General features: G+C 48.9%; 8 protein-coding genes across 8 annotated transcripts; 4 read left to right on the forward strand and 4 right to left on the reverse strand.

The window, feature by feature from the left end:
- Positions 1-1884: 1884 nt before the first annotated feature.
- On the reverse strand, positions 1885-3036 carry LACBIDRAFT_324687 (uncharacterized protein; the record flags this gene model as incomplete). Its single annotated transcript, XM_001878400.1, has 5 exons — positions 1885-2118; positions 2169-2372; positions 2422-2490; positions 2541-2711; positions 2764-3036. The coding sequence occupies 5 exons, from the start codon at positions 3034-3036 to the stop codon at positions 1885-1887; spliced, it is 951 nt and encodes a 316-aa protein (XP_001878435.1).
- An 873-nt stretch (positions 3037-3909) lies between these two features.
- On the reverse strand, positions 3910-5433 carry LACBIDRAFT_324688 (uncharacterized protein; the record flags this gene model as incomplete). The annotated part of the gene is made up of 4 exons (XM_001878401.1): positions 3910-4291; positions 4559-4678; positions 4916-5202; positions 5293-5433. 4 exons carry the CDS (start codon positions 5431-5433, stop codon positions 3910-3912), a joined length of 930 nt encoding a protein of 309 aa, XP_001878436.1.
- A 2852-nt stretch (positions 5434-8285) lies between these two features.
- Positions 8286-9256, forward strand: LACBIDRAFT_315593 (uncharacterized protein). Its single transcript, XM_001878059.1, has 4 exons — positions 8286-8354; positions 8406-8658; positions 8710-8906; positions 8959-9256. Exons 3-4 carry the CDS (start codon positions 8775-8777, stop codon positions 9244-9246), a joined length of 420 nt encoding a protein of 139 aa, XP_001878094.1. The 5' UTR covers positions 8286-8354; positions 8406-8658; positions 8710-8774; the 3' UTR covers positions 9247-9256.
- Positions 9257-11419: 2163 nt separating this feature from the next.
- LACBIDRAFT_315594 (uncharacterized protein) lies at positions 11420-12529 on the reverse strand (the record flags this gene model as incomplete). The annotated part of the gene is made up of 5 exons (XM_001878402.1): positions 11420-11635; positions 11686-11889; positions 11939-12007; positions 12058-12228; positions 12281-12529. The coding sequence occupies 5 exons, from the start codon at positions 12527-12529 to the stop codon at positions 11420-11422; spliced, it is 909 nt and encodes a 302-aa protein (XP_001878437.1).
- Positions 12530-14490: 1961 nt separating this feature from the next.
- LACBIDRAFT_315595 (uncharacterized protein) lies at positions 14491-15546 on the forward strand (the record flags this gene model as incomplete). The annotated part of the gene is made up of 3 exons (XM_001878060.1): positions 14491-14725; positions 14833-14993; positions 15043-15546. 3 exons carry the CDS (start codon positions 14491-14493, stop codon positions 15544-15546), a joined length of 900 nt encoding a protein of 299 aa, XP_001878095.1.
- Positions 15547-15765: 219 nt separating this feature from the next.
- On the reverse strand, positions 15766-17306 carry LACBIDRAFT_293293 (uncharacterized protein; the record flags this gene model as incomplete). Its single annotated transcript, XM_001878403.1, has 4 exons — positions 15766-15902; positions 15959-16927; positions 16979-17176; positions 17232-17306. 4 exons carry the CDS (start codon positions 17304-17306, stop codon positions 15837-15839), a joined length of 1308 nt encoding a protein of 435 aa, XP_001878438.1. The 3' UTR covers positions 15766-15836.
- A 1243-nt stretch (positions 17307-18549) lies between these two features.
- Positions 18550-19642, forward strand: LACBIDRAFT_315597 (uncharacterized protein; the record flags this gene model as incomplete). Its single annotated transcript, XM_001878061.1, has 3 exons — positions 18550-19486; positions 19534-19548; positions 19611-19642. 3 exons carry the CDS (start codon positions 18550-18552, stop codon positions 19640-19642), a joined length of 984 nt encoding a protein of 327 aa, XP_001878096.1.
- Positions 19643-20255: 613 nt separating this feature from the next.
- Positions 20256-21138, forward strand: LACBIDRAFT_154085 (uncharacterized protein; the record flags this gene model as incomplete). Its single annotated transcript, XM_001878062.1, has 5 exons — positions 20256-20291; positions 20343-20403; positions 20432-20561; positions 20617-20841; positions 21069-21138. Coding segments are annotated over 5 exons (522 nt in total), but the record flags the coding sequence as incomplete, so codon positions are not given.
- Positions 21139-25125: the final 3987 nt, after the last annotated feature.

Here is a 25125-nt window from a genome sequence, read left to right on the forward strand (position 1 = left end):
TACTCGCTATATCGTCCATTTGATCTGACTTCCCTACCCTGAAGTTTAACGTTCAATTTCTGACCAACTCTATGTCTACAATCACATTTTGGAGGAGTTAAAAAATGAGCAAGTGAGTGCTAAATCATTAGACCGTTGGGCTACCTCTTACTTCGGTCACCAGAATTGACACTCCCGGCTTTATCCAGCGTGTTTCTCATCTTTACAACAGTCATCCGTCCCTTATTCAAGGCTTTTTCGTGTGGGATATCACATGACAGGCGCACACGATTCCAGCTCTATTAGTCACCACTCCCAGTGGTACCACGAATAACGGGCCGGGAAAAGGACCCATTTTTGGTCAACCTCACCGCCTTCGGGACCTCTGTGGCGCCAGGAGGGTGGGGGTTCGTACAAGTCAGCATCGCATCCAATTCAAGGTTCAAAGGAGCCTACTGTCCTATACGTCGAGAAATCAAACGATCCGAATACGTATCGACAATTCTCGGACATGTCACCACAAGTCCCCGCAATTGACGCGCTGTCCATCTTTAGACAACATAGATCCACGTGCGCCTATGTTCCTTCGCCCAAACTGGGACACGATTGATGAGGTGCCGTTTTCTTCCATTTTTGTCTTCCGAGCCACTTACTAACGTAAGCGGTGAAATAGAAAGAGGTTTCACGCCAAATCGCAAAACTCTTCAAGGACGACCCTGACCTCAGAGCCGATTTTTGTCTGTTCATGCCGGATACAAGCCAATAGTTGATGGACGGCGGCCCCGCGCTGAGACCCCTTTAGATAAGAGTAGACGCAAGTTGGATATTGTCGCAAATTCATCGAGCTGGGTTGATCTTTCGGCAGCTCCCCTTGCAAAAGTCAGTCTCAAGCCTTTATGATATCGATTCCTTGTGTGAACCTCTCAAAAAGAAATACAAACATCGAAACCCGCCCGTCATACAATCTCGAGGAAGTCATCGCCGGCCCATCCTTGCCCCGTCCAACCGTTCACCACAATTAATGACACCCAGTACCTATGCGAGCGCCTCTAGTCATACAACACAGGCTATGTTGGCCGCGTCGCTGCAGGTCGTTTTCTTTGTCAAGTTGCCGATCGCATCTCCCATTATGGAAAGTCACGTCTCGCGCACCCACTCGACTCTAGAATAAATCAGTATGACTCCGTTCACACCTTTCGTGCAATGACTCGTCTCGATGTCATCGTTGATGACCCATGCGAGGGCACTATTTTCATCGACGGACTAGACATTCGCACACTCAACCTCTCGTATCTCAGACGTGTCTTGTCTCAGGATTAGTTGAACTACACGTACAACGCGTTGAGTGATATGAGGGGTGAGTTGACGCAACTGTTCACTTAGTCCGCCCCTCTGCATGCTATCAACCTCGTTCTTCCTACTTGGTTGCGGCGCACGCTATCTCCCCTTCGATCGTACTCTACGATTCCACCCCACTTGACAACAACTACCCGTCACTCGCACGGCTGACCATCCCAAGCAGGTGTACCTGCCATCTTGAGTTTTGATCTTGTTCCAAGCATGGTCCATCCTCTTGCCTTGGTCCCTTTATTACCCTTGTGCAGGTCAATTACAACGGCGCATTTTTAGAAGTGTTGTCTTGTTCTACACTTGTCTTATAGACATTCAGATTCAAGCCCAGTTCCTTCCAGGGGGTTACTGTAGAAGCTGTGAGTTGCCCCTTTACTGTGCATGATCTTCCGATTTATGATGAATGGCAATGTTCCTCTCTAGACCAAATTTTCTGATCAAAAACCAATCCTGCATTCTTTCAGCATATTTCTAGAAAACACGTGAACATAAATCATTTGAAATCGCATTCGGCATTCTGTCGATATATATGTCTCTTTGAATCTCATCGACGTCTCATCCAATGAGAAGGCTTCGACGATTCGGAGCGGCCCTTCCCAGCCAGTAAACAACGTCGTCCATTGTCGGTCGCTTTGTTGGCTCAGCTGACCAGCACTCCATCAGGAGATCCCACACCATTGTGCTGGTCGATAACGGTTTGGGGAGCGTCGTGTGCCCATCCCGGGCGATCTTCAAAATGCGTTGATATGGGTTGGCGATCTCAGAAAATGGTGCCCGACCCGTAATAATCTGTCACTCCCGGTCACAGCGATCCTCCACATTCAGAGCAATTTACTCACAGCATAGCAAGTGCTCGCGAAAGCGTAAACATCAGCACTCTTTGTTGGTACTTCCTCTCCACCAAGCTCTTGGTTAGACTTGTATACGAACGATTCGGGAATGGGGATGCGACCAGAGGGCGCAAGCATCAACCTCACAACTTCAGTATATATTCCCGTATCCGTCAACACAATGTCCTCATCGTCCGTTACAAGAACGTTGGCCTGGGAGTCGAGTTAGTTGCAACAATGTCCTGACTCCCCTCCTACATACCGGGTACAGATTTCCGTGGACGATTCCGAGGCTGTGGAGGTATGCAAGCCCTCGCGCGATTTGCAGGAGCTAAACAGTTTCCGATGAGCTCGTGCTACCAGGTGATGGAGATTGCTCACCAGCTGCAACTTCCTTTTATCAGTAACCACCCGCTGGTTGATGAACTCCAAAATGTTGCCGTTTCTGTAGTTCGGCGTTACGAGTGCTCGGTAGGCTTCCATGTCGATGACGGATTCTGGGGCGAGGTGCCGGTGCTGAGGCATTTCGCGCCCCCCCAAGTACTCGCACATCTTGGGTCAGTTAGTTGCAGAAGTTGCACCCTACCCAGGACGAGCGACATACCCTGTTCACACAGTTTTTAGAGCCTCTCTCCGAGATCAAAACGAAGTCCCTCAACATGCGCTGTTGAACGTCATTGTGGCCAACCTCGTGCAATCTACGCCGCCCGTAGCAGTTTCGATGGTCGATGTTCTGCCACTCTGGTCGTAGTGGTGTCGCTTCGGGTGGACTGGTCTTTTTGCACCTCAACTTTGTGCAGGTAGCCCACCCCACCACGAGTATGGTGCTTGCAGTGAAGACGTGAAGGACTGGGCCCCTGGATATGAGGTTACCCATGTTAGTCGCTTCGTTGTTGCAATACGTTGGGGAGTCACAATCCTCAGCTCACACTGATCAGCGATCAGTGTTGACGTGGGAATACTTGGGTCGTCGGCCTTACGTTAATACTTAACAGCCTCGAAGAGCTCAGTAATCCTATGGTTCAAAGCCCCCGTTTTATATCCCCGGATTAAACAAGGGAAACTTAATTTGTGGCATACGTGTTTTGCCTGTCCTGCTGAGAATGTTCTCAGCTTTCGGACCACACCAACTATCGCGAGGGTCCAATAGACAGACTTTCGACTTGCTTTCGATCTCATCTAGTCATACGTCTCTGTTTTTCGATCCGAGGGCGGGCAGACGTGGCACCGTTCGGCGGACGAGACTTACCTGCATAGCACGCTGGGAGGCGGCATGGTTGCAACGTGGATGTTGAAATTTCCGGCTAGAGGCTATCATTGTCATGCACAGAACACCAGCCAAATTCGGTTTCACTTTCCGTCACTTTTCTGCGTTCTTCTCCGGTCTGAGGACGATGAAGGAGGGGTTTGCATAGCCAAGCCAGAAAAAAAACTCTGAGCTGTTAAATAAACGGGGGAAATTTACTTCAGTCAGACTGTAGGCGTCCTTACGTAGATGATCGTCTCGGTGAAAATCCTACAAATAGCGTTGTGAGACAAAAAAGCTTGATGCAATGAAAGAACATGCTCACATCTTAATTGATACCGGATCGTCAGGGTTCGAAAGCCAAAATTAAGAGCGAGCAAGTTGAATTTCAAGAGAGGTATCCTAGTTATATTTCAAGAGAGGTATCCTACACAGGTTTATTGCCTTCTGATGTTGTGGTGGATGCAGGGCTCGCGCAGGATGTAAGTGTTCGAAACTCACAATTTACAACTCATCGCTGCCCCGCTTGACCCGTTGCTTTGGCACCTGAACATCAACACCCAAAACACCCTCCTTGGCCTTCAAAACGGCCAGAATATCTTCTCCAACCTGATCCCAGTCAGCCTTGGGAACGGCAAATAATTGCACGTCGTGTAGCTCGCCCACTTGCCCATGGTACGTCAAGGAGGGGTGCACGGCCGACAGCGACGAAGGTTGAAAGCGAGTATGAGATGCTGTAGAGAGGGTGACGGCGAGGTAGGTGTTGTGGTCATAGTCCAGAGTCTGAGGCATTGTGGTTGCGACTCGGAGGTAAATGTGGTGAAGCTCAACAACTTTGCCCCTGTTTCTGCACAGCCACACGCGTACGGCCTCGAAAGCATATACACTGGAGTCGGATAGAGATAGGTCCAACTCGAACACTGAACTCCCAAGTAGGCGGGCACGCTGGTGTACTCACCACCGAAGACGGTTCACTTCTGATAAAAGCGGCATTACCTCCCGAGCTTGGGATCTACCAGAAACTGCTATACGATCCAGCCTTTGAGGCCTTGCGGCCCTTTACAGCTGACTTTCTGGGAACTTTGAAACTGGAAGGGGAAGTCGACCAGAGCAACCCCATCACAGCTAACGGCGGGATCGCCATCAAACCCACAAACGACCATAAAGGTGAGTGTTTCCAGTGAAATCATCCTTTGTATCGCTGATAGTGTTTTGGACAATACAGTCCATCGTCTTAGAGAATGTTACATACCCCTTCTTCAAATCAAAGATTCTAGACGTAAAGCTCGATACGATACTGTATGGTCAAACAGCGGAAGAAGGCTGCAAGAGATATGGCTTCATTTGAGACTGGCGTCAGGTTAACCGGATTCCAGTATTGCCTTCATTCCATCCTCTCGACAACACTAATATACAAAATTGTAGGTATACGACAATGCCACCTCCCTCCTAGTCATCATTCTGAAATTTTATGGCAAAAGTATCAAACCAAGCGATATTCCTCTCAAACCTTGAAGACAAAAAATCATCTTCCGAGGTCAAACCATACTCCTTAGCAAACTTGGCCTTGCGCGATTTCCTGGGGGCTTTACGAGCAGCATTGCGTTCGGCCTTGGGCCTGTAGTGATGGTGCCTGTGGTGGAGCTTCTCGCTCGTCTCGGGAAGCGAGGACTCCACAGTCCTATCCGCAGCAGTTTCGGACGCCTCGGTCTTGGACACCTTCAGGCTCTTCGCATCCGTGACCTTGTCAGCCTTTGCCTTCCCCTCAACTGTCTTCTCGGCCTTCTTCTCTGCGGCCTAAGTCTTCTTGTCAGCTTTCTTGAGTTGAGCCAGAGGAGAGAGCTTCTTTGGCTTTGCCGTCGACGTTGTGTTCGTTGCGTCCTTCACGCTCTTGGCCTTCTTGTCAGCGATGAATTTCTTGAGTTTAGCCAGATGAAAGAACTTCTTGGGTTTTGCCTCGACGTGGTGTTCGTTGCATGCAGCCTTCACAGACGGCCTTTTTTCCAAGGACTCCCCCGGAATATCCATCTCTGCCCATCGCTGGGATGAGGATCTGACATGACAACTTTGGGCGCCTAGGACCGTGTCACATCAGCCCATCTGCTACATCTAGCTGCTGAGGGTCGGCATGTCAACGGCAAAGACAACTCATCAGTAGGTAAAATCATCAGCGAAATATAAGTATTCGTTCATCAAACTATGTAGTGGAAGTAAAGTTATATTGACGTAGGGGTGTTAGTAACTGGTTGGTAAGGAATGAAAAACATCATTTTCATAGGAGATCGAGCTGGAGATAGTCTGGGCCTTGTGGTAAGGTCAACATGGGCGTAAAAATAATGGTCACGTTTTGTTCCCACGGACCGCGTCGCGTTGTTAATTAGTTGTGCTTCGTCGACGAATTATACGCGTTTTCTCTGGCAATAATGCCTGAAACACCTGCAACCAAAAAGTTTACATTCAACTCTGCAGAGGGGTGGGCCCTCTCCCGCCAAATCCAACATAAACACGTCGTCTGGTCCACATGACTACCAACTTCAGGGCATTACCTCAATGCTCGACGGAAACAACCTCCTTGCGATCTCGGCAACGGGATCAGGGAGATCTGCATATATGTACATGCTTATGCATGTCATACTTGCTATCCTGGAGGATCCTACCCTTTGTCCATCCGCGAATTTTCCCTCCAATCCAGCCATTCTTGCTATATATCCAACAACTGCACTTGAGGAAGACCAGGTATTGGCTCTTCATACCTCTAATGTTGTAAATATACTAATCCTCAAATCTAGGAACAAGTTGGGAAGGACAGGGAATAAGGAAATGGAGAGAATGAACTATTTAAAACTCCATTGTAGTTCCAGAATGGGGTAGGAGTGATCGGTGCAAGAATATTTTGTTGATGAGGTGTCTCAGGTGGGATTGGGGCCGGTTTCACGGACATTGAGCCATGGAAAACTCGAAATTGCAACCTCTATTTCTGTTCGATCTACAAGACGTGTCGCGCGAAGCGATCACATGACAACTTTTTTTAACGAGCTGTCTTGAACCGTGGGAATAAATGCCGTGAGAATAATCTACGCCCATGTTGCGGGCGCGTTTGAAAGCAGACTCCATATGAAATTGATCGACTATCATCAACTTCATATCGGAGTCTGACATCGGGAGACTAAGCTGGAGATGCTTTTTAGCAATGTGGTGATAGTGAGAAAGGCAAATTAGGAGATGTGTTTGTAAAATGAGTGTGGCGAGGTCTCAGGGGAGAATCACCATGGCTGTCATGAGTGGTTGATAGGAGTTGATAGGTCCCGTAACATTTGGCTTCCTCCTCGTTTGTTCTGACAAAATTCCGTCACGAAAATCATTTACCATCGCGCTCCCAACTCCGATGCCGTTCTTGAAGATGACGCTGCATGTTATACTTCTGAAGTTCCAATGTAAGTCCATCACGACAAATGAGGCACTCTTCGGGCACAGTTTCGAAATCTTAGAGGCTGAATTTGAACTCACTTTGGAATCATATGCCACATGCGGGGAATTTTCCCGAATTTGGATCTTGCATGCACCATTCAAACTCGACTGCCTGCAAAAACCACATGGGTGTTCAATGATCAATCAGCCTATGTTTGATGGGATACAGTCGTGGACAAGCAAAGCCCACTAATAAAAATGGAAATTATTGATGACTACCAAAGTGCCCGGAAAACGTGCAGATACGTTGAGGGAAGCTTCTGGCCAAATTTCAGCCAAGTCTCACGAGCCGTTTTGGAGAAAATGGCCATATACAAAAATAGACCCTAAATTTTTGGCCGGACACCAAAAAGATGTGACATCTATCACGGGACTAAGAAATTCCATCACACTAGGCTTTCGAAATGCAGGGAAATCCCTTTCTGATAGATTCTTTGCCCTTTCTGAGTAGCTTCCAGCCGAAGCCCAGCACAGGTACCAACTTTCGATAATTTCTGGCCGGTTTCGACCTGTTTTTCTCCCCAAATGTTGCAGTTTTTTGGTCCAAAATTTTGGCCACGCCAATTCCTCGTGGGAAAAACTTCGGAGGTGCGTTTTTCGACGCATTTCGCAAATCTGAGCCAGAATCTGGAAAAATCTCAGCTCTAGATACATTATTTACCAAGATACCAAATTAGTGGGCTTTGCTTGTCCACGACTGTATGTCGAGGAGGACGCGTCGTCTTGCCTACGCGTCGACGCGTCTGGTGGAAGAGATATGGATGTCACCGACGCCGTGCCGTATTGCCGTATTCGGGTGTCAGATCGATCGGTCTGCTAGCTTTCCCATGCTAGAGGAAGGCTGTGCTAGGCTGTGTCAGATCGGTCGATCTGCTAACGCTCATCTTGAAGTTGAAAGACACAGCCAGACACAGCCTTCTGCAAGCACAAGAAACATAGCTGAACATTACGGCTCACGACTGCTTTCCCACCACGTACCATCATACCATTTACTGTAAATTCTCCTGCCTACCTCAAAATATTGCCCCTCCGTCAGTATTTGAACCAGTCGTGCCTATGACGATCCCGAACAACCCATTTGGCCGTCCAGAAGTCACCGGCCGACGCTCAGAACTACTCGCTAGATTTTCCACTTAACATGCCAGACGCTCGCAGCCATCTTGTTGCCAAGGTCCAATTTTTGACCAACCCGATGTCTACAATCACTTTTTGGATAACCATGAGGAGCCTAAAAATGAGCTGTGTACTACGTCTTACTTTGGTCACCAGAATCAACACTCCTGCCGTTATCAAACGCGTTTCTATGTGTTCAGCGTTCGTCCCTTATTCAAGACTTCAATTTCTTCCTGTCGGATATTGTATTGAATGCTCGACAGACGCACGCGATTCCAACTTATTACAGTCACGGTACCACGATGCAGGCTACGAATAACGGGCCGGGAGAGGTCCCATGTGGCGCCAGGAGGGTGCGGTTGACTACGGTTCGTGCAAGTTAACGTCGCATCCAATTCAAGGCTCAAAAAAGGGAATAGCCCCACCCATGGAACCTGTGGCGTCGCCCGACCCCAGGTCGTACGGTATCGAACGACAAGTCATTGAGCCTGTTGTCCAATATGTCCAGAAAATCAAACAACACTGCGATCCAGATACGTATCGACAATTGGACATTCTCCCCCGTTATCACCGCAGGTCCTAGCAATAGACGCGCTGCACATCTTGAGACAACGTAACTCCACGTGCGCCTATGTTCCGTTGCCCAAATCGGTATACGATTGATTCGATGAGGTCCAGTTTTCTTCCATTTTTGTCTTTCGAAGCACTCACCGACGTAAATAGGTAGAGGTTTTACGCCAAATCGCAAAACTCTTCAAAGACGCATCTGACTCCATTTTCGTGTGTTCATGCCAGACAGAAGGCAACAGTTGATGGACGACGGCCCATGGCCTGGAACCCCTTTAGATGGGGATGAGATATTGTCGCAAATTCGCCGAGCCCAGCGCTACATTCCACCTTATCATCCTTTCCAATGGCCGGTAAATTTCAAGATTCTTGCTCTCGACGGCCTTCCTGATGACCCGTATGAAGTTGCATTTGACAGCCCTTCTGGATGACCCGCATCAACCCTTGCAACACAGTTCCAGCTCTCATGGTCCGCAAACATGGCACTGTGGCCGTTTATTTTATCGTTCAATCAGTACAACCGTGTACATGATATCAACCGCACAACACCAAACTCAGGAAAACCCCATAACGGCCTTTCTTGATGACCCGTATCAACCCTTGCAACATCGTTCCAGCTCCCATGGTCCGCAAACATGGCTCTGCGGCCGTTTATCCTATCGTTCGATTAGTACAACCGTGTATATGATATAACACCAAACTCAGGAAAACCCCATATCCGCCTCTTTCATCTCTATCACCCCAAAGTTCTTCCAATCCTCTCGGCCATGAATTCCATTCGCCTACCTAATCCTTGCCTCGCGATTCGTCCTGGCCCCGTTGACCCAGATGTAGGAGGAATTGCAGTAGGAGCGTCGTTGCTCTGGCGTATGTATAAACTTGATTATCGCCATCAATATTCTACTTTGTAAGTTACCCTTGTGGAACTTTTCAAACGTATGCCACATCTCGAGATGATAGCGATCCACCTGCGCTGGTCAACACATAACTTGAAGACCTCAACTTTGATGCTTCTGTCTCAAGTCTATCCCATCCTCATCGCAACAGCGTCAGGCATTGGGAGCTGGGACATTTCTGTTCGATGCGCGTTATTCTGTCGCCGTTACTGCTTCTCCAATAACCATCCAAAGATTCTTCTCAATCTTACGTCGTCCAAGGCCGTTGTGCGGTAGCCCGGCCTCCTCTTACCCCTTCTGTGGCTCTTTGTCAATCTCATAACGTCTTTCCGCGAAGAGGCCTTTGGCAGTGCACTCTGTCGAGGAATGACACTATCTCTCGGAATTGAGTTCCAAATCGCGTCCAACTTTGTAGCGTCTTGAATCGGTAGGCAGGACTTCATAAATGGCATTGAGGAAAGAGAAGGACCTGGGATGCTGTCCATGGGATCTGGATCTGGGCAGTATATCTTGCTCGCCACAGATATGATATTGTTTAACATGGAAGCAAATCTTTTTCACGGTCTGGTATTGACCAATGGCGTGTTGGTAGGCCATTTGTTTTCAACGCATTCCGCGGGATAACATGGGATCACTAGGTCGGTTACTACGCAGTCTCACCCGCGGTTGATTTTCCTTGTCGTTTTGTGTTTTCGCTGGAGTTGGTCCCTCGGGATAGCCAGGGGGCTGACATTCAATGGTTATCAATTCAACTATGGCCAGGTAATAACGTTCCAACGATAACCAGCTGCGTTTAACTATATTCCAATTCTATGTGACTTCAGTCTTCTCCAAAATCCCGCCCTTCCTTGCTGTTGGTGAATTGCTCGTCGAGCGATCGAGAGACATATGCAATCACATCAAGAGCATGTTTGCTGGACTGGGAATTGGAACCAAATTGCCCCTGGTTGACGTATTGGTTGCTTCATCTCATGTTCGAAGTGGATCGGCTGAGCTTCTGGTCTTCATGCAGATGTAAAATTTGAGGAAAGAAAGACTATGTACGACTACGCTAGCTATCTGGTACCCCATCACGCCAAGTCCCTTCGTTGTCTTTTCCTTATCCCCCTTACGAGCGATGATCATCCTGATTTTAGTGCCTTGATTCGCTTGGTGGGTAATCCTCGGGGCCTCGAGGATCGGGATTCTATCACTGAGGCTGGTTATAACCGAAGGATCGTAATGAGCACCTACGGTCGCACGTATCTCGCGATGACTTGTCCCCCATATCTGTCCCGCGTCCCGGCTCATCACAGGCTGCTTTTCCGACGCACTACAAATACTTTGTCAGCAAATGGACGAGGAAGAACCCCAACATCAGTCACATAGGAGCGCACCACTGCCCTTACTCGTTCTTTTCTTCTACCGCGACCAGATACGCATATTGTCCGCCACGCTCACTCTTCACCTACTCCGCCCCTCTCTGCATACTATCAGCTTCATTCTCCCTGCTTGGTTGCGAAGCACGCAGCTACCCCTTTGATCGTACTCTACGACCATCGATAACAACTATCAGTTGGGATTGTCAGCCGTGCAAGTGATGGCCAAGTATGGTCTGGAGGAGGACAGAAACCACTGTTCATCCTCTTGCTTTGGTCCCCTCTAAGACCGTTGCGCAGGTTAATCACAACGGCGTGTTTCTAGAAGCGTTGTTTCACTCTAAACCTGTCATTAAAAATTCAGATTCAAAATCCCAGTTCTGCGGGGCTACTTTAGAAACTGTGAGTTGCCCCTTTAACTTGCGTGATCTTCTGATTTATGAGTGACAATGTTCTCCTCCAGATCAAAATTTCTGACCAAAAACCAATCCTACATTCCTATCGACACAACACGTGAACATAAATATTTCGAAATCACCTGCGACTTCCTGCCCATTTCACCCAATATAAGTAGACCAAAATCTCATCGACGTCTCATCAGATGAGAAAGCTTCAACGATTCGGAGTGGCCACTCCCAGCCAGTGAACAACGTCGACCATTGCCGGTCGCTTTGTTGGTTCGGCTGACCAGCACTCCATCATGAGATCCCACAACAATGTGCTGGTCGATGATGGTTTTGGGAGCGTTGTGTGCCCATCCTGGGCAATCTTGATAATGCGTTGATATGGGTTGGCAATTTCGGAAAATGGTGCCCGACCAGTCATAATCTGTCAATCCCGGTTACAGCAATCATCAACATTTAGAGCTGTTTACTTACAGCATAGCAGGTGCTTGCGAACGCGTAAACATCAGCACTCTTTGTTGGCACTTCCTCTCCACGAAGTTCTTGATGAGACTTGTATATGAACGATTCGGGAATGCGTACGCGACCAGAGGGCAAAAGCATCAATTTCACAACTTCGGTATATATTCCTGCATCTGTCAGCACAATGTCCTCGTCGTCCGTTACAAGAACGTTGGCCTGGGAGTCGAGTTAGTTACAACAACGTCCTGACTCTCCTCCTACATACCGGGTACAGATTTCCGTGGACGATTCCGAGGCTGTGGAGGTATGCAAGCCCTTGCGCGATTTGCAGGAGCTAAATGGTTTCCGATGAGCTCGTGCTTCCACATAATGGAGATTGCTTACCAGCTGCAACTTCCTTCCATCACTAACCGCTCGCCTGTTGACGAACTCTAAAATGTTGCCGTTTCTGTAGTTCGGCGTTCGGAGTGCCTGGTAGGCTCCCATGTCGATGATGGATTCTGGCGCGATGCGCAGGTGCTCAGGCATTTTGCGCCTCCCCAAGTAGTTGCACATCTTGGGTCAGTTAGTCACAGAACCTGGACCATACCCAGGACGGTCGACGTACCCTGCGTACGCAGTTCAGGGAACCTCTCATCGAGATTAAAACGAAGTCCCTCAACATGCTCTGTTGATCGTCATGCAATCGACGCCGCCCGTACTGGTTTCGATGGACGAGGTCATGCCACTCTGGTGACAGTGGTGTCGCTTCGGGTAAACTGGTCTTCTTGCGCAGTAACTTTGTGCATGCAGCCCATCCCACCACGACTATGATACCTACAGCAAGGATTGGGCCACCGGATAAGAGGTTGCTCATCTTCGTGTTGCAATACGTGGACAGGATACAACCTTCACCTAATCAGCATTTCCGTGGGAATAGTTGGTTCCAAGAATGCAGGGCTCAACCTCTACAGCCTTCTCAAAAAGCTCAGTAATCCTATGGTTCGAAAACCCCAGTTTTACACCCTCAGGTTATCCAAGGGCAATGTAATTTGTGGCATACGTGTTTTGCCTGTCCTGCTGAGAATGTTCTCAGCTTTCGGACCACACCCCGACTATCGACGGCTTGGATACATTTTAAGTGCATAGAACGAATACCAAACTATGGCTGAAAACTCGAATTATTAAAGAAAAGGGGCAACTTATCCGCTGAGTCGGCGAGGAGCTGAATATAATCGATGACAAACAACCCATGTTCTATCGGTTGTCATTATCAAGCGCAGAACACCAGTCAAGTTTGTGTGGACATACCGTCATTCCATCTGGCTGTGTTCTTCAACGATGTAGGGAAGTTACGTGAAGCAGTTTTTCCGAAAACGCTCGTCTACAAAGCACATCGGGATTTATTTTCAAAGCCGCAAGCTTGAGGACCTTTGGTAGACCGTCATCTTCGTCGAATGGAGGCACTAGGTCAGGTTGTCCGTGGACACCATTCTTTTACGACCTGAGGCAAGGCGCATGTGAATGGGCTCCGCCGAATTTGCTCGCCCTTCCAAAGAGCCTCGGGAGTTGTTTCTGATGCGGCAAGGTTGAGGGTCGTGCTACCAGTTGTCCTACGTCAACGCAGAACACTTTTCAAGCTTCTTCGCACTTACCTTCATTACGCCTTTCGATTTAGGAAAATGACGCGTGTGGTGCGCGGACAAGTCAGAAGTGTGGTGCACCGGGAACTAGAAATACTGTTCATTTTTTGCACTCGATTTGCATCTATGAACCCTGCAAACCAAGTTGTGTAAGACCAAAAACTTGGTGATCGCGATGCCAGAAGAAATAGCTCACTATCGATGACCAGATCGTCGAGAGCGCAATAAACGGTTTCGAGCTCATCTGATCATACGTCGCTGTTCGTCAAATTGAAACTGGGTGGACATGGCAGAGTTTGCCGCGGACAAGACTCATCTGCAGAGCACGCTGGGATCCGTTCCCCAGGAGGCAAGGTTCGCGGCTAGAGGTCATCATTGTCATGCGCAGAATACCAGCTAAGTTCGCTTTCACTTACCGTCACTTCCCTACATTCTTCTTCAATATAAGAATGGGCGCAAATGGAGGGGAGGCGAGCGCGGCCAAGCCAGAGCGCCGTTAAATAAACTGTAAATTTATTCAGTCAGGCGATAGGCGTTCTTGCGTAGTACTATGCTCCCTGTTACGAGGAACATTAATCAACTGGGCGGGAAGAACGTCAATTCGTGTCTATCTTTTCCACATGTGGGTGAGAACTGTGAGATGATGCAGTCAAAGAACAGGCTCACATTGATAACCGGATCGTCGAGGGTTCGAAAGCCAAAACTAAGAAGCAGGTTATATTACGAGAGAGGTATCTTGCACAGGTTTATTGCCTCCTGATGCCGTGGTGAATGTAGGACTCGTAATTATTCGAAACTCACAATTATAACTCATCGCTTCCTCGCTTGACCCGTTGCTTTGGCACCTGAACATCTACACCCAAAACACCCTGCTTGGCCTTCAAAACAGCCAGAATATCTTCTCCAACCTGATCCCAGTCAGCCTTGGGCACGGCAAATAATTGCACGTCATGTAGTTCGCCCACTTGCCCATGGTACGCCAAGGAGGGGTGCACGGCCGACAGCGACGAAGGTTGAAAGCGAGTATGAGGTGCTGTAGAGAGGGCGACGGCGAGGTAGGTGTTGTGGTCATAGTCCAGAGTTTGAGGCGTTGTGGTTGCGACTCAGAGGTAAATGTGGTAAAGCTCAACAACTTTGCCCCAGTTCCTGCACAGCACCACACGGCCTCGAAAGCATATAAGTACACTGGGGTCGGATGGAGATAGGTCCAACTCGAACACTGAACTCCCAAGTAGGCGGGCACGCTGGTGTACTCACCACCGAAGACGGTTCACTTCTTATAAAAGCGGCCTTACCTCGCGAGCTTGAGATCTACCAGAAACTGCAATACGATCCAGCCTTGGAAGCCTTGCGGCCCTTCACAGCTGACTTTCTGGGAACTTTGGAACTAGAGGGGGAAGTCGACCAGAGCAACCCCATCACACCTAACGGCGGGATCGCTATTAAACCCATAGACGACCATAAAGATGAGTGTTCTCCGTGAAATCGACTTTTGTATCGCTGATAGTGTTTTGGACAATACAGTCCATTGTCTTAGAGAATGTTACATATCCCTTCCTCAAACCAAACATTCTGGACGTTAAGCTTGGTACGATACTGTATGATGAAACCGCGTCACCAGAAAAGGTCGAGCGGATGAAGAAGACCGCAAGAAATACGACTTCCTTCGAGACTGGCGTCAGGTTGACCGGATTTCAGGTTTGCCTCCATTCCCTCCTCTCGACAACACTAATATACAGAATTGTAGGTATATGATAATGCCACTTCCCTCCCAGTCATCACTCCGAAATCTTACGGCAAAAGTATCAAACCAAGCGATCTTCCTGATGGTATCTCGCGCTTCTTCCCTGTCGGACAAGCACCGAACGCCTCTTCCGGGCTCTCTAAAAAAACGTTGCTACCGATCCTCCGTGCCATCCGAGAGGATGTTGCGGATATCCGTGGGGTCTTCACGACTCTTGAAATCCGCATGGCTGGGGGCAGCTTATTCATTGTCTACGAAGCTGACTGGGCTAGAGCGGAGGATGGTTTGCAGCGGCTGTTGCTGGACGAAGGCAATGAAGACGAGGAAGAGGACGAAGATGAAGATGACGACGACGACGATCGGCCAGGCCCTCCATTCGTCGTCAAAATTATTGATTTTGCTCATACACGCCTGGCACCGGGAGAAGGCCGTGACGAAGGTGTTTTGCTTGGCCTTGATACTGTTCTTAGGCTGTTGGATGCGAGGATCGCACAAATTGAAGGTTGAATTTTTGAATCACTTGTACCATCACGTAGTTCCATTCTTCAACATACCACTTGCATTGAACAGGAATAGAATTGCGAGGCTTTCGAGGGGCAGCGTTCGGCATGACCCTATTATTGCGGAGATATTCTCGTGTTCAACCAGCCAAAAAAAAAAAAAAAACAAAGACCCATTTCGCAACAGTTACCGACTGCCGAGACACACGTCCTCAGACCAATCAACTTCCCCCAGACCAAGGTACGATTCTAGAACCTACTACAAAAAATCATTTCTACTCTTGTCTACTTGCTCACTTAAAGACGGGGAACGGCAGTGGTAGAGGGAGAGGCAGCTGGGGCATCAACGTAGTGAGACTTCCTCTGCGAAACGAGGTGGTCAGCAACACACCATGACACACAGTGGGAAGAGAACTTACCAAGGACTTGTGAGAGTACGAAGGGTAATGAGTGTCAAACCTTGAAGACGAGAAATCATCTTCCGAGGTCAAACCGTACTCCTTAGCGAACTTGGCCTTGCGCGCTTTCCTGGCAGCTTTACGAGCAGCATAGCGCTCGGCCTTGGTCCTGTAGTGGTGATGCCTGTGGTGGGGCTTCTCGCTGGTTTCGGGAAGCGATGACTCCACAGTCTTATCCGCAGCAGTCTTGGACGCCTCGGTCTTGGACACCTTCAGGCTCTTCGCATCCATGACCTTGTCAGCCTTCGCCTTCTTCTCAGCTGTCTTTTTGGCCTTCTTCTCTGCGGCCTTGGCCTTCTTGTCAGCGATGGATTTCTTAAGTTTAGCAAGAGGAGAAAGCTTCTTAGGCGTTGCCGTCGACGTGGTGTTCGTTGCGGCCTTCACGCTCTTCGTCTTCTTCTCTGCGGCCTTGGCTTTCTTGTCAGCGATGGATTTTTTGAGTTTAGCCAGTGGAGAGAGCTTCTTGGGCTTTGCCGTTGATGTGGTGTTCGTTGCCGCCTTCACGCTCTTAGCCTTCTTCTCCACTGCCTTCACGCTCTTGGCCTTCTTCTCCGCTGCCTTCTTAGCCTTCGCCGCTGCCTTCTTGGCCTTCTTGTCTGCGATGGCCTTCTTGTGGGCGGCATGTTTCTTCTTGCGCAGGGCGGCGAGCTTGGCCTTGCGGAGGGCCTTTTTCTTTCGGAGGGCAGCCTTCTTCTTGCGAAGAGCGGCTTTCTTGGCAGCGGCTTTCTTCTTGCGAAGGGCCTTAGCACGGGCTTTCCTCTCTTTCTTGGTCAAGGGTTTCGACTCTTTGGGCGTGACGGCGCCGGAAGTGGTCGTGCTGTTGGCCGTGGTGGGCTTGGTAGCAGCCAAATCGACTTTAGAGCCAGTGGTGGTAGATGTTAAAGACCCTGACAAGGGCTTCTGAGCGGGAGAGGCAACAGTGGTGGAGTTCTGATTAGGTTTGTCAGACCGCAAAATAATGTGGACAGAACGAGGACTAACCGAAGGTGCTTTGACAGTAGGGTCAACGGCACGGGCCTCAATGTCCTCCTCAAAGTCGCGAGCTTCGACTTCAAAGTCCGCGTATTCACGGGCCTCAAAGTCAGCATCGAAATCGCGAACTTCGAAGTCAGCATCGTAATCCCGAGCTTCGATATCAAGCTCAACATCACGAGCATCGAGATCGGTAAGGTCAGCACCCTGGAAGGACGTTTTCAGGATACCGTTGCTACACAGTAAACAATATGGCACTGACCATTGGGAGCGAGAAGACACGGCTACCACCGGAAGCGAGGACGGCAAGGAAAACAAAAGTGGAGGTGAGCTGCATGATGATTGTAAGTTAGGTTGAGAGTAGTGAACGTAGACTACATCGAGAGAGTCAGCGCTAAGGAAAACGCAGACATCAACACACAGAAAGAACTCACGTCGTTGGAGGTGTCTTGAAGGAAGGAAGTAAGATATAGGACCAGCCTAAGTTCTGATAACGCGGGGGTCAGTCCAAAAAGACGAAAGACGTTGCGCGACTAGCGTTTACCTATTGAGTTGGTTGGGGAGAGGCACCAGGCGCTGCTGAAGTCAACAACAGTTGGGTTGCCTCCTTTTGAAGCTTCCCCACCCAGTCAGGGTGGGAGTTCGTTGCGAAAAGGCTATCAATCCGAGCCTTGAAGGATGGAACCCATACTAACCCATACAGGCTGTGCTTGATATGTACCTAAGTAATTTGTCCAAAATGATACTTAGGTGAATTGCGCCTACCGTTCTCAACTCAGAGTGTTCTTTGCAGAACATGAAAGTTGCTTTCTTCGATAACGGTCTCATGCGGTGACAATTTGTGTTGATGGATAGCGTCTCCATGTTTTAGAACGACATTTCTCATCAGGTGTCCAGATTCTTTGGACGCGTGATTGACGTTTATTACGACGCAAATTGACAATTACTGGCCGATATTGGGAACATTGCCACCATCTGTCTAGGGCTGGAGCTGAGTGACTATGAAGAAACCTGTAAATAGAATGTGGGTCGATCCCAAAGTGGTTTTCAATTCGGCTTTATTGGTGTGTGGTTGGTACCAATGCAGACTGAGGAAAAATTGCGAGCAGTCCAGTGGTGTTGCAAAGCAAAAAGGATAATTAATTGCCCCCTGCAAGGTTCGAACTTGCGACCTCAGGATTACGTAATCATGTGATTACTCATATTTCGAATATGAGACCTGCGCTCTAACCAACTGAGCCAAGAAGGCGTTATTTCTGTTTGGAGCGAGGATGTTGATGTTCTCTCTTTTTTTGAAAACGTGGCTGGGGCTCACCGGATTTCCATATACTTCGTATGCTGGAAAGTCAACCAAGCCCGCAGACCCTCACGTCTTAATTATGACCGACTTCCAACACAGCCCCAAGGAATGACAAGACTTCTTGGATTCATCGATATACAATCGATTTCGCAGGAGACCATATTCACGGCGTTGCCAAGCCTAATGTTTGCGGCGAGGGCATATAAAGGGGCCTGAGCCTTGACAACATCAAGTTCGCAATCCGCGAGGCACTGACTGGCACCAATCCCCATCATCACCCATGGATCATCTCTTGAAAGATTTAAAAATCGGGGACAACGGTCATAACCAACCGGCCGACCATAAACCAGCCACATCGACTGCTTCGACTCTCCCTCCCAAGCACGAAGGATTGGCGGGGAAGATAGGTAGTGCTCTCATGGGAGAGTTGGGGAACCATAAATCGTCCTCGTCATCTTCCCAACAACATGATTCTGGGTTGGCGGGAAAGATCGGCAGCGCTCTCATCTCAGAATTGACCCATCAGAAGTCATCCACACCGTCTCCCCAGAAACAAGTGGGTCCGTCGAGTGCTATAGCGTCTCCAGGTGCCAATCATGAAGGGTTGACGGGGATAATCGGTGGGGCTCTGATCTCGGGATTGACACATCAAAAGCCATCTTCGTCCTCGTCATCTTCCCAGCATGATTCCGGGTTGGCGGGAAAGATCGGCAGCGCTCTCATCTCAGAATTGACCCATCAGAAGTCATCCACACCGTCTTTCCAGAAACAAGAGGGTCCATCGACCGCTATAGCGTCTCCAGGTGCCAATCATGAAGGGTTGACGGGGATAATCGGTGGGGCTCTGATCTCCGGATTGACACATCAAAAGCCATCTTCAGCAACGCCATCGAAACAAGAGGGAGTACTAGGCGCTTTTGCCACTTCAGGTGCTAATCACGAAGGGTTGGCGGGAAAGATTGGTGGGGCCCTCATCGCAGGGTTGAGCGATCAGAGCCAAACCTCACCGACGCCCCCAACACACCATAGTTTCATGGGCGCGCTCGGGGACGTACTGCATCAGGAGCAACCGGAAAAGCAGAAAAGAAGTGACCATGGGGATTTGTTGGGGAAGATAGGCAGCGCGATCGGAGGGCAAAAGCAAGAGCCTCCCAAGTCGCATGGTCTAGTGGACAACTTGTTAAGCTCTGCGCTCGGGGGAGGGGCAAAGAAAGAGGGTAAGTGTCGCGTTATTGAAGTCAACACATAATTTAAATCTTTGCAGATCCATTAGATAAAGGTATGCGAGTGTTAAATGTGCACACTGGCGACTGACCTACCAAAGCTATCGGCCTATTTCAGGAGCACGTCCTGAAGAAGGGGTCCCAGAGTAATGACTCTTTGGCGGACCACTTGAAGGACAAGATGGTCGCTGAGGCAATCCGAAATCAGGTTGAAAAGGTGACTGGAATCAAGAGGAGCTAGAACATACCGGTAAGTCGGTCGAGAGTTCGCCAATTATTCGTGAGCCAGTACTGTTTATGTAAATCAATTTGAACGCGATTGTTTCCATCGCCAGTGGCCAGACACGGTTTATATACCATACCACAGGGCGTCGAACTTCGAGGTCTCTCCACGGCATGTTATTGGCGATATAGCATGGTGTCCTCTGCCCTAGGCCAACGCTATCTCTGAGTCTCCATATAAAAAAACGAGATATAATAGTCCCAACCTTCAGTTCAGCGGCGGCGCCGCAAGCTCTGTCTCAATTGACTTGATCCATGTGAACAGCGAACGAGGGAGAGGTAAGTACGTCCAGGGCTGGTCCAGGGTACGTCATGAGAGAGGCGTCGAAGAGGCTGTCAGAAAGCAAACACAAACAGTGTTCCTCGTCGTGACGAGCTTCCTCGGCGCGACAAAGCCCGGAAACAAGATCCTGCTCACTTTATACGACGAATTTTGTAAAACGGGCAGTCAGCTGCTGGAATATCATTCTCATTTTTCATCATGGCAACTGCGAAACTTGCGACTCTAATCATCCGAGTGTGTTCCCCGCTAATATCATCTCCTACCTACTGACAAAGTTCATGAAAGACGTTAGCAAAGCCCATTTCTTCCCAAATAAAAGAACAGGCTCGGCAGTACGTCGTACTTGGTCAAATTTGACCTGTTCTGACGGTGAGGCTTCAGACACGAACGATTTCGCGAAATGTGTGTTAGCCTCGCTCAGTTCATGTATCGTTCTGAAACGAAGCTTCGGACCAATATCCTTGGTGAGCCGGCGCGACATATTCGGCCACTTTCAGAATCGCGGTACGTTCATAGGCTTGTTTGCTTTCCTATGGCTCACTTACCACAAACTCGGTAGAGCGATAGAGAATGGTTCCAACGCACTGGCAGAAGGATTCCTCTTTGCTGTTGCTGCGAGTCTTATAATAGGCGAGACGTGGCGTAGTTCAAGAAATCAATCAAAGCGGCGAGATGCTATTGACGATCAAATAGATGGCCTTGGGACGGGTTTGGCGGAGTTGAACAGTAGAGTGGATACCTTGACCCAAAGATGGGAAGAGGAGTTGTTGCAAGAGAAGCAGAGGTAAGTTATCTTAATGACTTATCATTCCTCCCCTTTGTCGACCCTTGTTGGATTGGGTTTGCACATTTAGCCCTTCGGTGCCCTAACTTGGTCTTGAACCTCCCATGCCTATCCCTTTCAAAGAGCTTTTCCTCGTTTTGCCCTGCCCAGCTATCACTTTTTCTTTCTTTCTCTATTTCTAATGTTCCATATCTTAATCTTGGCTAACATCTTCTCTCTCACCGCAGAAATGACGAGCTGTCGCGGATTCTAGAACGCATCGTCGAAATTGGCCTGCGTGGCGGTTGGGTAGAGCTTCAAGACACACCACTTCAGCTACCACGTATCCAGATCCCACCTCATCTCCGACATTTATCGGATGAGACCGTCGAGGATTCGAAGAGCCCAACGGTGACATCCACGCTCCCACCGAAGGATACCCCAATAGAAGTTCGTGCCAATACCCCACACTCGGATTCAGACTCAGACAAACCACAACCTACGTGAATAATGCTCGAGTCCCCTTATCGCATTGCAATATTTACGTCGATCTATTTATCATCGGCCTCTTCAAATCCCGCATAAACTACACCACATCTTCATTACAACAATAGAATGACGGCTTGAGGTTGTCTAATAGTACAACATTATAGATGGTTAGAATCTGGAAACAATGTCAGAACGCAAGTCTATCAGATGGTTCAAACGGAATCCTTGAGAGCCAGCGACGTGATGTGTTACTAGGTTTGCCGTGACACTGTCACGAATCGCATCCACGCACTCTACCAAACCTCCAAACCTCGTAAAATTCAGACAGTGAACGGCTCATGTCGGCGAAGCAGACATATGGCAAGCCGCAGGTCAACCGGCCAACCTTGCCACCGGAAATCTGGACCTTGATTTTCAGGCATGCAACCCTCGTTTCAGATCTTCTCTCTACAGATTTAGATAACTACGACAAGCACGACCCCGCAATGCGAAGACAAAGGAAGTCGTTCAAACAGTCTCTGGTGAGCGGGATATCGTTTACCTCGAACGACTAACCGTCTTTTCATCAGGTAACGAGACGGTGTCTGGTTCTGGTATGCAAAGCTTGGTATGCGAATGCCATCTGTTTTCTGTATGAATCCCTTTGGCTTGGTCGAGGAAAGGACGTGGCCACACTGTACGAGGCGCTGAGGCGTTCTCATAACGTATCAAGTGATGCGACACTTCCATTGGGGTGGTGGACCAAACGAATAGATGTTGCGATGCGAGATTCTACCGACGATCCAAGCCGTGACGTTGCTCTCGTTGGAGACATCATCGCCATGCTACCAAACCTTAGCATCATCATATTGGACGTCACCGGCAATCGTTACTCGTTGCTAAAATCAGGCACTTTTCCAAGCAGTGTACTGCTGTCTACTTCTCCCGAGAACTTGAAGGTGGTATACTGCTGCCATTTCGATGTTGTACCTCAGGAAAGCGGTTGGTTTCCATTTTTGAACAGCCGCCCTCACCTTCGCTCAATAAGCGACTTTGATTCGAGAACCATGACGATCATGCTCATGCTTCAGTCTATCCCTCACCTTCCCTCCCTTACGTCTATACAGCTTTCTTGTCCGTGGACCCTTGACTTATTGATTAACTCGGAGGTCCCGAACCTACAACACTTGACGTATCATATCGACGACCTGTGCCACGAATACCCGTCTCCCGGACCGCTTTTTCGCAGGCATGGCGTAAAGCTGAGGTCTCTGGCGATGGCTAGCCCTATACCCTGGATGATTGATTTGATTTCAGAGACCTGTCCCAACCTCGTAACCTTTGAGTTTACTGTCGGGGACTGGACTAACTTGACCACCAACATGACCACTTTCCCCCCTGTCATCCTGATCAAAATTGCTTGCAGGAAACTCCAAAACAAATCGGCATCTTACTCCCATCTATTTGACTTCGTCGTCCGGGCCAAGGTGATATGTCCTACACTGAAAACGGTTCGGTTATCCGATGAGCGGAACGTCGCAGGTCTGAAGACACACCCTCGCCTACTCCGGGATCAACTGGAAGTCCTCCGTGCGGCAGGGGTGGCTTTTGAGGATGCGGAAGGAAGGTTGCTCCACCCGGGCTGAGGCGTATTTCACGCAACGGTAGAGCTTCAACACACACACCACTTCACTTACCACATATCCAGATCCCACCTCATCTTCGACATCCAAGAGCCCAACTGTGACGTCCGTGGTTCCACGGAAGGATACCCCAATGGAAGTTCGTACCAATACCCCACACCCGGATTCAGACTCAGGCCAACCACAGCTACATGAGCCACCTTATCGCTACTTCGTCGCATTGCAATAGTTACGTCGAGCTATTTAGGGACCTCTTCTGGACTACACCTGGCACTACATCTTGATCACAATAATATAATGTCTTGAGGTTGTCTGATAGTACATAGATGGGCAAAAGCCGGAAACAATGTCGGAACGCAAACATATCAGAACTCGAGATCGAGCGAGCCACGTGACGCTTTACGTTTGCCCAGAGCATACAGGAAAGCACCCTACCAAAGCTCGTAAAATTCAAACAGTGAATGGATCATGTCGGCGAAGCAGACGTACAGCAAACCGCAGGCCAACTGGCCAAACTTGCCACCGGAAATCTGGACCTTGATTTTCAGGCATGCAACCCTCGTTCCAGATCTTCTCTCTACAGATTTAGATAACTACGACAAGCACGACCCCGCCATGCGCAGACAGAGGAAGTCGTTCAAACAGCCTGAGTCTCTGGTGAGTTGGATGTCGTCTACCTTGAACGACTAATCGTCTTTTCATCAGGTAACGAGACGGTGTCTGGTTCTGGTATGCAAAGCTTGGTATGCGAATGCCATCTGTTTTTTGTATGAGTCCCTTTGGCTTGGTCGAGGAAAGGATGTGGCTACATTGTTCGAGGCGCTGAGGCGTTCTCATAACGTATCAAGTGATGCGACACTTCCATTGGGGTGGTGGACCAAACGGATAGACGTTGCGATGCGAGATTCTACCAACGATCCAAACCGTGACGTTGCTCTCGTTGGAGACATCATCGCCATGTTACCAAACCTTAGCATCATTATATTGGATGTCATGGGCCATCTTTACTTCTCGAAAGTGCGCAATTTTCCAAGCAGTGTACTGCTTTCTACCTCCCCCGAGAACTTGAAGGTGGCATACTGCTGCTGTCTTGATGTTGTGCCTCATAGAGATGATTGGCTTCCATTTCTGAATAGCCGCCCTCACCTCCGCTCGATAAGCGACTTTGATCCAATAGACTACCCATTCAAGTATCAAGGAATCCCTCACTGCCTTTCCTCCCTCACGTCTATACATATTTCTCATTCGTGGACCCTCGACTTATTGCGTTACTTGGAGCTCCCGAACTTGCAGCACTTGACGTATTGTATCGACGACCTGTACCGCGACTTGCCGTCGCCTGGACCGCTTTTTCGCAAGCATGGCGTGCAACTAAGGTCTCTGGCGCTGAATTTTCTTACACCCTGGATGATTGATTTGATTCTGGAAACCTGTCCTAACCTCGTAATTTTAGAGCTCATCGTTGAGAGCTGGACTGACTTGACGACCGACATAACCACATTCCCCCCTATCAACCTGATCAAAATTGCTTCCAGGAAACTCCAGGGCAAATCGGCATTCTACTCCCGTATGTTTGACTTCGTCGTCCAGGCCAAGACGATATGCCCTACACTGAAAACCGTTCGGTTATCCGATGAACGGAATGTCGCAGGTCTGAAGACACACCCTCGCCTACTCCGGGATCAACTGGAAGTCCTCCGTGCGGCAGGGGTGGCTTTTGAGGATGCGGAAGGAAGGTTGCTCCACCCGGGCTGAGGCGTATGTCGCAAAGACGTCTCGGACTCTCGCGTGTGTGTATTCATCCGCCCGAGGAACGTGCGATTATAAAAAATGTGCTTCTACCTGATGAGCAGAGGTGGAAAACGATTACCAGCCGTCGATGCTCCTCAGAATCGCGCAGCACTTTAGTCGAAAATTTGCTAGACAATCTTGAATTAGATGATAGATCGAGGACAGAAATAGATTCAGAGTCCATATTTCGGCAAAAACATGAGTCGGTTGTCAAGGAAATATCCTCTCACTTGCCCTTAGGATTATGAAAGTATTGCGTTTCTTGTGCGACGCATCGGCCGTAGTATCGCTGTGCAGTGTTCTTAATTTACTGGAGTTGTGGAGAAAGTGCCTAAAGCGGATAAAGAAGAGTGGTACGACTATATTTTGTAGCGATGACCTCACAATCAAAGTGAATCCTGTG

The sequence above is a fragment of the Laccaria bicolor genome, genomic scaffold, assembly GCF_000143565.1.
Source record: "Laccaria bicolor S238N-H82 LACBIscaffold_6 genomic scaffold, whole genome shotgun sequence".
NCBI lineage: Eukaryota > Fungi > Basidiomycota > Agaricomycetes > Agaricales > Hydnangiaceae > Laccaria > Laccaria bicolor.

Coding starts and splice junctions, on each gene's coding strand:
- LACBIDRAFT_315593 (XM_001878059.1), top strand. CDS start 8,775: ATGCCAGACAGAAGGCAACAGTTGATGGACGACGGCCCATGGCCTGGA. Junction 8,907..8,958: donor ATCATCCTTTCCAATGGCCG/GTAAATTTCAAG, acceptor ACCCGTATGAAG/TTGCATTTGACAGCCCTTCT.